The sequence below is a fragment of the Aspergillus thermomutatus genome (assembly GCF_002237265.1).
Source record: "Aspergillus thermomutatus strain HMR AF 39 chromosome Unknown NODE_1, whole genome shotgun sequence".
Taxonomy (NCBI): domain Eukaryota; kingdom Fungi; phylum Ascomycota; class Eurotiomycetes; order Eurotiales; family Aspergillaceae; genus Aspergillus; species Aspergillus thermomutatus.
The window spans coordinates 222,291-234,530 of NW_020798048.1; the positions used below are offsets into that span (position 1 = coordinate 222,291).

The following is a 12,240-nucleotide window of genomic DNA, read 5'->3' on the forward strand; positions in this document are numbered from 1 at the left end:
GTGTAGTCCGAGATCGCAATCAGCTGTCTGGTTTGACTGGCGACGGTCAGGAAAAGATACTGCTTATCGAATACAGTCCTCCTTGGACACGGTATAGCAGTGCAGTACTCCAGGTGCGAAGGAGATGTTACAAAGGAGGAGAGTCAAGGCCAGAAAATAATGATTTGCGCCATTCAGTCTAATATTGAGTCAAAGTTCAAGATACCAACCACATAAGAAGCAGGGATATGTCGATGAGATATCAACGGAGAATACCACCCAAAAAAAGATCAACTCCAACAGACCAAAGGAAAACATCACATAGGCCACCAAAGAGACAGAAGCAGCAGGAGACCTGAAGAAAGCAGGATATCACCCAGTAACACCATACTAGACTCCCGCGCCTGTACAACTCCGACCCTGAGGTTTCTCTTTCCGAGTGAACTAAATCACAAAAGACCAGCCCAAAAAGACAGAAAAAAATAAAAAAAAAATCACAAAACACACATCAGTAAGCATGACATGACGCTCATCTTCTCGTCGTAGAAAGACAGGAACACAAAAGGAAACTGCCTTGATTAATGTTACATTGTCGATGAGGAATATCCAGATGGGTGAGAGTTGATCCAATGTTCGAATTCGCCATTGGAAGCGTCAAGGCTGGTCTCATTATTGGCAGAATCCCAAGAATCGCGGCTATCCCCTAGAGTCGGCATGCCTTGATGATAGGTAGCGCCGACATGGTATGTGGATGGCAGCGGAGAGGGAACAGGGACATAGCAGTTGCTCGTCGGGACTTCTTGCCAGATTCCATAGTGTGAGTGGTTGTACATCGGATGCTGACTAGAGTGGTCGCTTAGCGACAGCAACTGAGGATCCAGCTGGCCATCGGGTCCAGTTCCTGGGGTGTTCTGGGGCTGAAGAAGGTCGTGGTGGGCGGCTCCAGGCAGCCCGGCCAGCGCCGTCGACGAGGTGAACTGGATGTCCTGGAGTCCAACATGCTTGAATCGAGGATCTTCACCATGAGGGCCCATGAGGTTTTGATGCATTGACTGCTGGAGGTATGGAGAGGGCTTCGGAGGTGACAGCATGTCTTTGTTGGGATGACTGGTCTGCCACGAAGAACCGTAATATGCCGTCGTGGGCAGCCCATGCTCGGGGAAGTCGAAGGGTGTTGAGTCGCGGCTGCCCCAACCAAGGCTGTCGATCTCGGACGAACCCGCGGCACGAACTTGGAGAAGCGCCGGGCTAGATTCAGAGGTCATCTCTCCACCATCTAGGGTCAGCTGGTCGTCCTCCGTCTCGGCTCGCTTCTTCTTCTCCTTCGACGGAGAGAACTTGTACCCTGGGTGTGCTTTGAGATGATTGGCCTTTTCGACGTTCGCTAGAAGCTCGTACTTCTCGCGAATCTCTGGCGTTTCGATCCGCCAGCTGTCGCCTGCGACCTCTGAAACGATCTGGTGGTTATTCTGTGCAAACCACTCCTTGGTCCGCTCAGCGTACGCAGACCGGTAGAGCATGAACGAGTTCATGGGTCTCGCGACTTTGCCATTCTTTTTGGCAACCTCCTCGTGACGCACCTCCATGGGCCGATGCACCCAGCTATCCATGTCTCTGAGGGGAACATGTGTCATATGCTTGGTAACTTCACTTAAAGGACCAGGTAGCCGCGGTTTCGATTCTCGATTGCTCGCCTTCTTGGCTCTGCGCCTAACTCTGGGGGGTTTAACCACTCTTACTTTCCCTGGGGAAAGCTTCAAAACTGATGGAGATGGCCAGCGAGGAGGAGTCGCTTCTAGTTTGCTAGGAACAACTCCATCGTCTGCGGCAGGAGGCGGCGTATTGACCTGAATACCTGGGGGTAGCATCTGCTTTCATCGTTAGCACATGCTTGGCTAGCTAAACGTGTCATTGAGAATGGGAGCGGAAAACCTACCGAATGCTGAAGTGGTAGAGCTCTTGAGTACTCGTGGTGGGAAACATATCGCGGTGACGAAGGGCCATAAGTCTGATTAACGGTCAGTATGTGATCAACAAGCTGGGGAAAGGTTCAAACTCACCATCGCTGGTGGCTTGAGCTCACTGTAGGCAGCTTCAGCGCTGCAGGTCAAGTTGGATGTCGCAAAGGGGTTCTGGGAGCAATATAGCGAGTTGAGCATGCCACACTGTTCAGAAGCGGGATCTCCATCGGTTGACTGAGGGGGAGAAGGAGGTTGGACGAATCTCGCAGTTGCAGCTGCAGCGGCCATTGTGGTAGCAGAGCAGAAGAAATCTTGGGAAAGGTCGCGCGATAGTGGAAATATGCGTCTCTAGGACGCAGTGGAAGTGGTTGTAGGACTTCCGCCAGAAGAGCAGATGCTTGAAAGAAGATCTGGAAATTTCTCCTTTCTGACTCTTTTGCAAAGGCTGAGACAGTCCGATTGTAGAGATGATAGGCCTGACTTAGACAAGTGGGGGAAACAATCTGGCGAGCCGGAGAGAGAGACACCCGAGAAAGTGAATGGGAAGACAAGAACTTTATGATTAAGTAGAGGATGCTCGCGAGGAAAATTGAGCATTTGAGGTTCCAGTGACGGAATTGCTGCTCCACAGCAACGGAGACCCCAACGAGAAGATGGAACGCTGTATACGACAATGATCTTTACTGTCTGTTTGGAGATGGGTACTGGGTACCAGAAGGAGACGGAGTGGTAGAAGAGAACCACTGGAAAAGAGAGATCAAGAGTAGAAGTAGGTGGGATAGAAGAGACCAAGAAGAGAGAAGAAGAAGGATAGAGGAGGATATGAAGGATATTTTATGAAAGATATCCAGCAAAGAGAATGGAAGGAGGGATCAATTGGAAGAACGGACTGATTGTCATTGATTGATTGAGTGATGGATCAAGGTATGGGGAAGTGAACGAGATGGTGAACCCCAAGAGCCCCGTCGATCTTATTTAATATTTTAATGTCTGATTGCTGGGTAATAGTGGAGAGTATTATGGTTCTTCTAGCCATGCATTCTTAATTGCAGACCCAGAGAGCCAGTAGGCAAGGCAAGGTCGTGACAGACCTCTATCTGTGATCAGTCAGGCAGTTCAGTCAGTAGGATACTCAGGAACTCCTCGCCATGGTGCACTCCAGTAGGCTGAGACCCTGAGTCAATGGCGGTGTTGAACTTGCTGGGAAATAAAATAAATGGAAAATGCTCTGGGCGCTGTCTTTGTTCCACTGTGCTGGGACTAGAGGAGACATGGGTTTGCCATTAATATTACCAGGTCCTATTTCCTATTCTTTTCTGGTGTAAGGCTTGGACTAAACATTACGCCGGTGGATCTCCTCCCAAAAAAAAAAAAATAAATAAAAGAAATTGAAAATAATGATAATAATTATAATTATAATAATAATAATAATAATAATAATGATAAAGAGACAGAAACTGCGCCCCTCCCCCCCCTTTGTGCCAATTCTGGATGCAGATGCTTTGAACGGCTTCTAGATCCCTTGTTACTGAATCAGTATGGGACTGAATGGCTGGGTTGGATCATGGATGTAGGCACCGCAGTGTGGATGGAACTGTCCATGGGTCATTATTTGACAGAAGGTGAATAATTCTAATATTCAAGAAAGAAATAGGAAGAGTCAAAGAAGAATCTAATTTCAGACTCTCAGACACAATTCTGTTATGGATTTTTTTTTATTTTCTAGTGTTCAACATCCAGGCATTGTCAAACATCCGCCTATAGGGCTCTAGATCGTCAGTGACCTGTCTACAAGGATACTATCATGGCAATAGATGCGACTTCTTTCCAATTAGCTTCAGGAAAGTGACGGCACTTAAGTAATGGGTTTATCAGTCTCGAGACGGGATCAGAGGAGGGAAAAACGACTAAAGGGAGGAAAAAGAAAAAAGCAAAGTAAGATTTCAAAAGTCAACTGACAGATAGTTACATATCTTCCTACAGTAAATGTCATCAATACTTCACTGTACCGCAGCGTCAAACAATAGTCATTCCAGCGGCCACTAACTATCTATCCACGATCTGACTTGCCATGAGACATAACGTCCTAGACCATTCTGGACTATGTGTGATATAGGGTCCCTTGGTCATGACAAAACATCCTGTTCCTGGGAATAGACAAAGCTCATCAATGAACATTGGTTGTAAATTATGGATGTGTTCCTCCTGCTATATGGTGATATATGCAGTCCAGATTTGAATATATTGGGCAATACGAGACTGTACCACCTCAAGTTCGAGACAATTAGACGGCTATTCAATCCCAGCTTGATTCAATTAGATGCCTTATTCAATCCCAGCTTGATTCAATTAGATGCCTTATTCAGGCATGCAGGAAGTATCGTGGTTGTTTGCTAAACACTCTTGTCTCATGCATTAGCGTGAAAATCAGTGCTTGGAAGTCTTTAATCCCATGCATTCATGCATATGAAGCAATGTGAAGACAGTGACATCTTGCATATCCCTCCACTAATCAAACAGGCAAGCAATTGTGATTTTCTACCTGCCTGTCTATGGAGCAGCTGAGATGTTAGCAATGTCCTCACTTACCTCCCTAGAGAGAATAGGATTATCATAGGAGACTTGTGTACCTGGACCTCGAGGAGATTGAGATAGTCTGGTAATTCTCGAGTAGAACCCAGTATTTGTTTTGGACTCCGGCTGCGTGTTAGCCCAATCCGTTGATTTACCGGGTTCGCATAACACCAGCAGGGCATGTCTTTTTCTAGAGAATAAAGGGTGTGAAAGACGACATGGTCAAAAATGCTTGCTCAATATTGTTTGGGGTGCCGTGGCTTTGGGGAATCCTTCATGTATTGAAGACTTTCAGAGCAGTTGCCTCATCTAAGAAGTCAAGATTGAATTAAAAGGCGTTTATACTGCTCTAATTCACCCTAGACATGAGCGTAACTCCAGCCAAGAAGGCATCTTCCACCCTCTCATTCTAGAGAACGCTATCCCAAAGACGACTAGCATTGCTTTGTGCTTGATGATTCAAAAGAGTCTTTTGATATGCTCTTGAACTCTTTCGGAACTCGGCCACTTGTATGCGATCCGGTGGACAAAAGTCACAAAATCTGAAAGAAACCTGCCTTCCGGTGGGCCAATCGGAATGTCAGCTGAAGCAGTCTCCGATTGGGGTGGAGACTTCATGCCGGCAGAATCGGATTAAAGGCACGAAAGCTCAGGGAGCATCTTTTGATTTATTTAGGAGTATAAGAGAGGGAAGACTCTCCGCTATGAGACTCAGAGTACCTATCTACTGATCATGATATCAGGAGCGAGGTTCCATGGGATTGGGGATATCAAGACCGCATGCCATTGGATTTCATGGATGGATATTTCAAATATAACGTGAGGCAGTCACTGTACCTACCTTACTTCCTAGCTATATAAAACCCCTCCCATCGGAAAGGTAAGGTATAACCGAATCTGGACCTATGATGAGGAGACACCGCGACTCGCCCATGGAACCGCATCTTTTCCACATGGGTTTTTGACCTTTGTAACTTCCAGCCAATCAGACGTACGTATTTTCAAGAGGACTATGGACTAGCCAGAACGATGGCCATTCTCCACAACGGGGTCAGTAGATCATAGCTTTTAACTAGTCAACCTAAATTCCGGGGGGATTTCGGAACCTGAGATCATCGATTGCAGTCTGGTCCGCCTTGTAGGAGACACCAATACTTTGTTAGATACCTACCTGTACGTACATGTCCTGAGTGAGAAACGGAGTTGCCGCTATGTTGTCATTGATAGTTGATTCGGGTGCAAGCAGTTCAAATGTTTGGAGATGCCTCATAGCCGGACCAAACGGCGAGGATGGGGCTTGATTCGGACAGTTTTGCGGGGACTTTTGATGCAAAGGGTTTAGTTCAGAGTGTAGATTTGACGACAGATAGAGTTTCTCAGTATCAAGCCTCTCTACCTTCCCGTCCAGCTTGTCTTTCTTTTCCCTCTTTCCTCTGCGTCGACCCTCACCTGAAGTCTACCTTACGTTGTTGCCATGCGCCAGCTTTCACCATTCCATTTGTGGTGGGTGTATGACAGATGGAGGTTCCCTGCCACGAGGATCCCATTGGTGCTTTTCATTGGTGCTTTTCATTGGTGGGCTTGAACTTTGCGCCGCACTAGTACTGTACCACTGGCTCCAGCAGATCACTGAATCTTAGGTACTAGCGCAGATGGCTGTAAAAAAAAGAGACAAGATTGTCAGGTCTTGTATGATCCAAAAATACCGGATACCGGACCAACTGCTTCCCATGATCCCATCTTCACCTCCACTTTCATCTAAGGATAGGGAAATATGCATGAGCATCCCACATCGATGTGTCTAAATGGCTTGCTAATTGCTATCCTTGCCAGGAGGTTCCTCCATTCAGTCACGTGTCGACTAGGCCATAGGTAGGTAGCAAGAACGAATAAGTCAGCCTAGCTCGACTCGAAGAAGGATCCAGCCGTCGCAATCACTGAATCATGACGATGCATAAGGTACTTTACTTTCTGCCAGATTTTTGTCATTTCTCTGATTCGCTCCTGGAAAGGCTTGTGGTGGTACCAACAAGTTGATACGTACGTTATCTCGCAGCTACTCCGTATTGGAACGTGCATCAAGACCAAAGCATGTGGCTGTCATGTAAAATTGCCAACCGCAACTTGGAAGCGGTGACGGTTCCTAGGGTGGCTACCAGTCACAAATCGACGTACCGAATGGTTTTGTAACTTACCTTATCCTAGGTAGTTTTATGATGATGGAAAGGCGGCTGGTGCTTACACACTCTTCTGCTTCATCTATCTCACTTGACAGCATCGTGAGCAGGCATACCGTCGAGCGGAGGCTTGCATAGACCCATGATCTGCGGCTGTCAAGTGGGCTGCTGGCTACTGATAGGCTTTGGGCAGGCCCCATATGGCTTGCGCAGGAACCAAAGTGGCCCTGCATCAGTTCTTTGTTCGAGCTTAATATGTGGACACAGGAACCTCTGGCCTTTGACGGTACGTATCAGCCCTCGACTCAAGATGCTTCAGCAACCCGAAGCACTCGTTTCATCTTTGTATCTAATTTGATCTCATGTAGATGCAGTCTGCAGTCTCTATTTTTGCACAAGGCATTCATTCACTAATGTGAGCAAGGGTGGTTTCGTCAAGGATCTTTGCCTCAAGATGAAAGCACTCATTGTTGAGGTATCTTGCAAGTTTCAGAGTGGTTCATGACTCTTGCAAGGACGCTATGACCGCTTGAGTGGATGTCAGCCCCGTTGGTGTCACCATGCAGGTCCTTGGGCAAAGCCTCCTCCAAAATGGAAGAGGATTGGCAGCAGGGATGATCTGGTAGGACAATCTCGACAACCCCGGGTGTTCGAAAAGCTTCTAGAATGCCACTAGATCTGCGCTAAGAGGCGAGCCTTTCCTATTCCGTTGAATGTAGGTACTTTAGAGGACAGTAGAAAGCAAAGCCTCGATGGTCTGGTGACAGGGGACATGTCAAAGTGCCGATCTCGACCATGGCTTTGATCACCAAATCTTGGTTCGTTGCACTCTGAATAGGTAGGTTAGTGGCTTTCCTCACCAAATCCGGCATACCTAATAATAATTGCGTTTCAGGTTCGAAGACTGCGCCTCTTCTCTCTAGACATTCAACATTCAACATATCTTTGAAACAAGGTTGTGGAGAATAAGATTGCCTTTACGGGGCACGTGGTGGGAGGAGAAACCAAAGAAATCTGGGTACCAGCCACGGAACGCTCCTTCTAGGAATCGCTGATAGAATGTCTTCGAGAACATCTGGGGCGGCACCCCTGCAAGGATCAACATCGGGAAGAGACCATTGACGCTTCGACGAGTCAAACAATTGGCTGAGGACCCGGGGTTCAAGGCTGATAAGCTAGATGGCTCGGTCAGGAATATACTCCGTAGAGCGCAACGGAACATCACGCTATCTTATCAGAGATACCGCCAGTCTTCCTTCATCTCCTTGGTCCCAGATATTTTTCTGGAGTATCGCCGCACTTGACTTTGAAAATTAGTAGTTGGCAAAAAGGCGATCAACGGACACCATCCAACGTTCGACAGGGTTCTGTACTTAGGATTGCCAACAGGATGTCTGCTATCATCCAGGGACTCCAATCAAATGCCATTCTCCCACAGGAATAGCAAAGTGAAAGTCTGGTAGAGGAGTATTCCGCGAAACGGACAACCTAACACCACATGATCAACCGCACTATCTGTTTCTGGACTAGCTATCACAAATTTTGCTTCTACATGCCTTCTAGTCAAACTTTTCACCTGAGCGACGTGTGTTGATTGTGGGAGTGAGATGCGCAAGACGAAGTCTGTTTGGGACTAAAGTCCTTTTGACATACTGCTTCCATGGTCCGCTCAACCTCATGGCGGGCGTATAATGACCGAGCAAGACCTTCCCGACTTTCGCTATTCATGGCTCGATTGGAAATAAGGTGCAGGGTGGCTGCGATCAACAAAAACGTGGCCTCCCAGAAACATGAGGTTGTGGAGGGGAAGCCACCACAACAAGAGCCAAAGCGCCAGAGTAGACTCGAACCTAAGTTTCGAGCCTTATGCCACGAGGTATTTTGGGTTATCAGAGGAAAAGAAAGAAAAAATGTAATTCGCAAGGGACGGGTGCGGATAAGGTAGTTGAGTAACCAACAGAGTGCTGACCAACATGATTGGTGACATTGGCCATACAGCCTGCGTCTCGGGGCGAACTTTCCTACAATATTGCGGTGTGATTGCGCCTAAGTTGTCTCGTTGAGTGGCGGCGAGGCAAACAAGAACTCGAGCGATTCACCTCGAGTGGTGGTACACCACTCCGGATAGTTCGAGGATGTTTTCCCTGCTCTCACGTCTACCCGCTGTGCCAGCTGTGAGAGTCCACGGCGCAGAGGTAGTCCTACCTTGAATGTATGGACAATGCTATGGCGATCCTATCGCTTGGGTCTAAATCTGATAGGGTTTGACAAAAAATACATGGCTTCTTATCCAACCTTAAACAGGAGAAAATGCTTTGTCACTCTCGTGGACAGTATCGAAGTCAAACATGAGGATGAGGCCAGACTCATTGAGCCTGAGGATAGAGTTGGGATGATTAGGGAGATCAGAATACAAAGTCACCTGCCAGCTTCAGAGTTATCCATAATCCTGCTAAGGTACAATTCTCTCATTGGACATTGAATGTGTAGGTGGGGTATGGCTCACGTCAGCTATCTCCCTTTACAGTATCATGGTTCATATCCGCGCGTCTAGCGGCATGAGGCAAGTGATACCTTAATGAGGTTGTATAGAGTTACTCCTTACAGCTCTGTTGAGTACAATCTCTAGTAATGGACTGTACAGGTTTTTGGACTCAAGAAACGCTCAGTTTAGCCCTTCAGCTATGCGGAGTTCTTGAGTGTAGCGATCTTGGCCTGTAAATTAAGGCATCTACGATCTAGTTGATGAGAATGGCCCAGATAGGTAAAAAATCCATCGGCTTATCCGACACACAGAACACAAGGGGAAAGGCTGGAAAGTGTGACAAATTTGCAAAGCTTGAGTCTAATCCCTACGCGTGGCATCTGAGACCGTTCCACGCAGTGTCATCACTTAATTACCTACCATTATTTTCGAGTCATGTGCCTGTGGCCAGACCCATCAGTCCTAGGTACTGGTAAGGGTGTGATACATGGTACATTAGGGAGTATCTTCCTATAAACACTATCTTATAGCACAAGGATCTCCGCGGTCTGTGCGCTCTGCTTGGGTGCGATCATCGTCATGATGTACTTTGCATATGCAGGTGTGTCGACAGGCGAATCCTGACATTTCCGACAGCCACGCTAAGCTACAATGGATATTCATTCCCGACCCTGCTGACCAGCTTACGAGCTTAATCTACGGCGTAGATGCCGAGACATCGTCCAAATGAGTCGGACGGTCTAGTTCGAAGATCCAAGTTTGTGAGGTGTATGTGACTCTGCACCTGAGAATGTCATGACTTATGAGTCTAGGACTGATTCTCAGGTATGAGGCAGATGTGACGATGCATGCTTCAGTAACTTTAGGAGCAAGTAAGCTCTATGGGAAGCCTTCAGTGGCCAAAGTAACCTTGACTGTTAAGTGACAGATAACTGACCAAATAAGTTCTGAGTATCACCACCTTCAGTACTCAATAGTTGCTTGTCAGTGGTCAATGGCCAACGATCGGCGGCGTCATTGATAGGTATTTGTAAGTAATTTGTCTTTGCATCCGGTCCGAACAAGCGCCTTGAGTGGACGGATAGAATCGGGTTCCACAGCTTTAAAATGTCAAAGTGGAATTGAAATACAAATACCAGTACCACTGTCCAATGTGCATCGAGTCTACGCCCTACGGAGTACACAAAACTCCACAGACAAGTAAAGACGGTTCGGGGAAAGTCGAGACCCGCATACCTAAATTGCTCGATATGCCAGATCCTCTGTATTTTGATAATTTGAGTGGTACTTTCGATCAGCTGCGGCACTTATCATCCACCATGGCTACACTAGCTACAGCAATCGTTAATGTATCGAATATTGACGACGATGGAATTCGACCGTCATTCCCTCGGCTAATGCGAATTCGAGATATTTCCTGCTGCTAGTGCCAACTGCCAAGTCGCCCACGGCCCAACTTAAAAGGTCCTCCACTCTCCCTATTCCGTACTCCGGTCTCTAGTGTCCAGCGGAATCGATCCGCGACCCCACTTGGAGACACTTGGCCTGGACCATGTTGATTGCTTAGTACAAAGTACAACCTCCAATTTGTACAACGGAGTACTCCGTACCCGTACAGTCCTTCCAATCTATCCACAATACATTGGATACTGCTGATATCATTCTTCTGATTACAGCCAGACATGTGCATGAGATAGAAGCCTCGGCGGTAGAGTGTGGGACTTGATCACACTTACAAACCTAGAGTCGAAGCCGTTCATGCTGCTAGGCCAGTTTAGCACTCTTGACCCCTTGCCTATGTCGACATTTACACTTACTCAATTCGAAATAGACCGATCTCTCCCGTCTACTACAATCGACTATCAACTATCAACTATCAACTATCTACGTTGTGCGTGCTTGACTAGCTTGACGGGATTCCGGGAACCATTCTCGAGTGTCATTCCCCGAGTCATGATCTGAGAACGAGGCTGTCAGATTTCTGAGTCCAGACTATCGTTTCGATCTTGAGCTGCATCACGGCCATCACCCGCCCTCGTCGTCTCGTCTTGCTTCACTAGTCCCTCCTTGGATTATATAGCCGAGTCGTATCCGTACTCTTGCTCTAACCCATCATGCCCATAATACGAGATAGGACTCATGGAGTCAAGGGGAGCTCGGGCTTTTACCGAGCGAAGCCGACAGCCGACGTTACATTTAAGAAATTCGACCAAGCATACTCCGTAAATTGATTTGGAATTCCTCAGGTGAGCGTTAGCTATCGCCAGTGAGGAGGGCATCTGCTAAATACTTCATACGTACTTCTATTAGTTGTTGTACTAGACGCTTGTTCGTCACCATGTGTTTCTATCCAATCTGCATCTGTTGGGATTTTGCCTGTACTCCGTATCCTGGTCTCATCCAGGGGGCAAATGAACATGAAGAGAAGAAAAAGCAAAGACGGGACAAAAGTACCTCCTCCTAGACCAGCAGCCACCAGGCTGTCAATCTGCCATAACTAGCATGCAAATGATTATCCCGTGTGCACTGTGCCGCGTGCACCGTACTAGAGTCGATATACTAAACCAATAACTAGTCAATTTCCTCCCTCCTCACTGCGGAACCATCTTATTAGAAAGGGACTCTTATCTTGGGCCGCCAATTCAGGGGAAACACGCAGACACAGTCCACAGAATTAGACCATACAAGTCTAGACCAAGGACTACATGCCTTAACCAGGTATTTACATAAACAGAGTACCAAAAGTCATCAAAAGCAGAGCAACATATCACAGCGCTGTGTACAGAGTGCATCACTCGCACTCAGTTACCACAGGCCAAGCATCAGGGCCTGCTTGCCTTCCCTTCCTAACTAACGAGGAGCGACCTTAGCTAGCTCAAGCACAAAATAAGGCGATTATCCTATCCGACAAGAACAAACCATCCTGTCTGGTTTGAAATGCTCCATCCAGTTCACCCCAATCAATTCTTGTCAGGCCCTACCCTTTTCTCCCAGCACAGCGGGTGGACGACAGGGTCTCATTATCCGTAGCTGTTTGCTACTGCGGAGTAGACCCCCCGTACTT

The 12,240-nt window shown here is 47.3% G+C and overlaps 1 protein-coding gene across 1 annotated transcript; it reads right to left on the reverse strand.

The window, feature by feature from the left end:
• Nucleotides 1-563: 563 nt before the first annotated feature.
• CDV56_109575 (HMG-box domain-containing protein) lies at nt 564-2,228 on the reverse strand (the record flags this gene model as incomplete). The annotated part of the gene is made up of 3 exons (XM_026763194.1): nt 564-1,847; nt 1,916-1,987; nt 2,040-2,228. The coding sequence occupies 3 exons, from the start codon at nt 2,226-2,228 to the stop codon at nt 564-566; spliced, it is 1,545 nt and encodes a 514-aa protein (XP_026619059.1).
• Between the last annotated feature and the right edge of the window lie 10,012 nt (nt 2,229-12,240).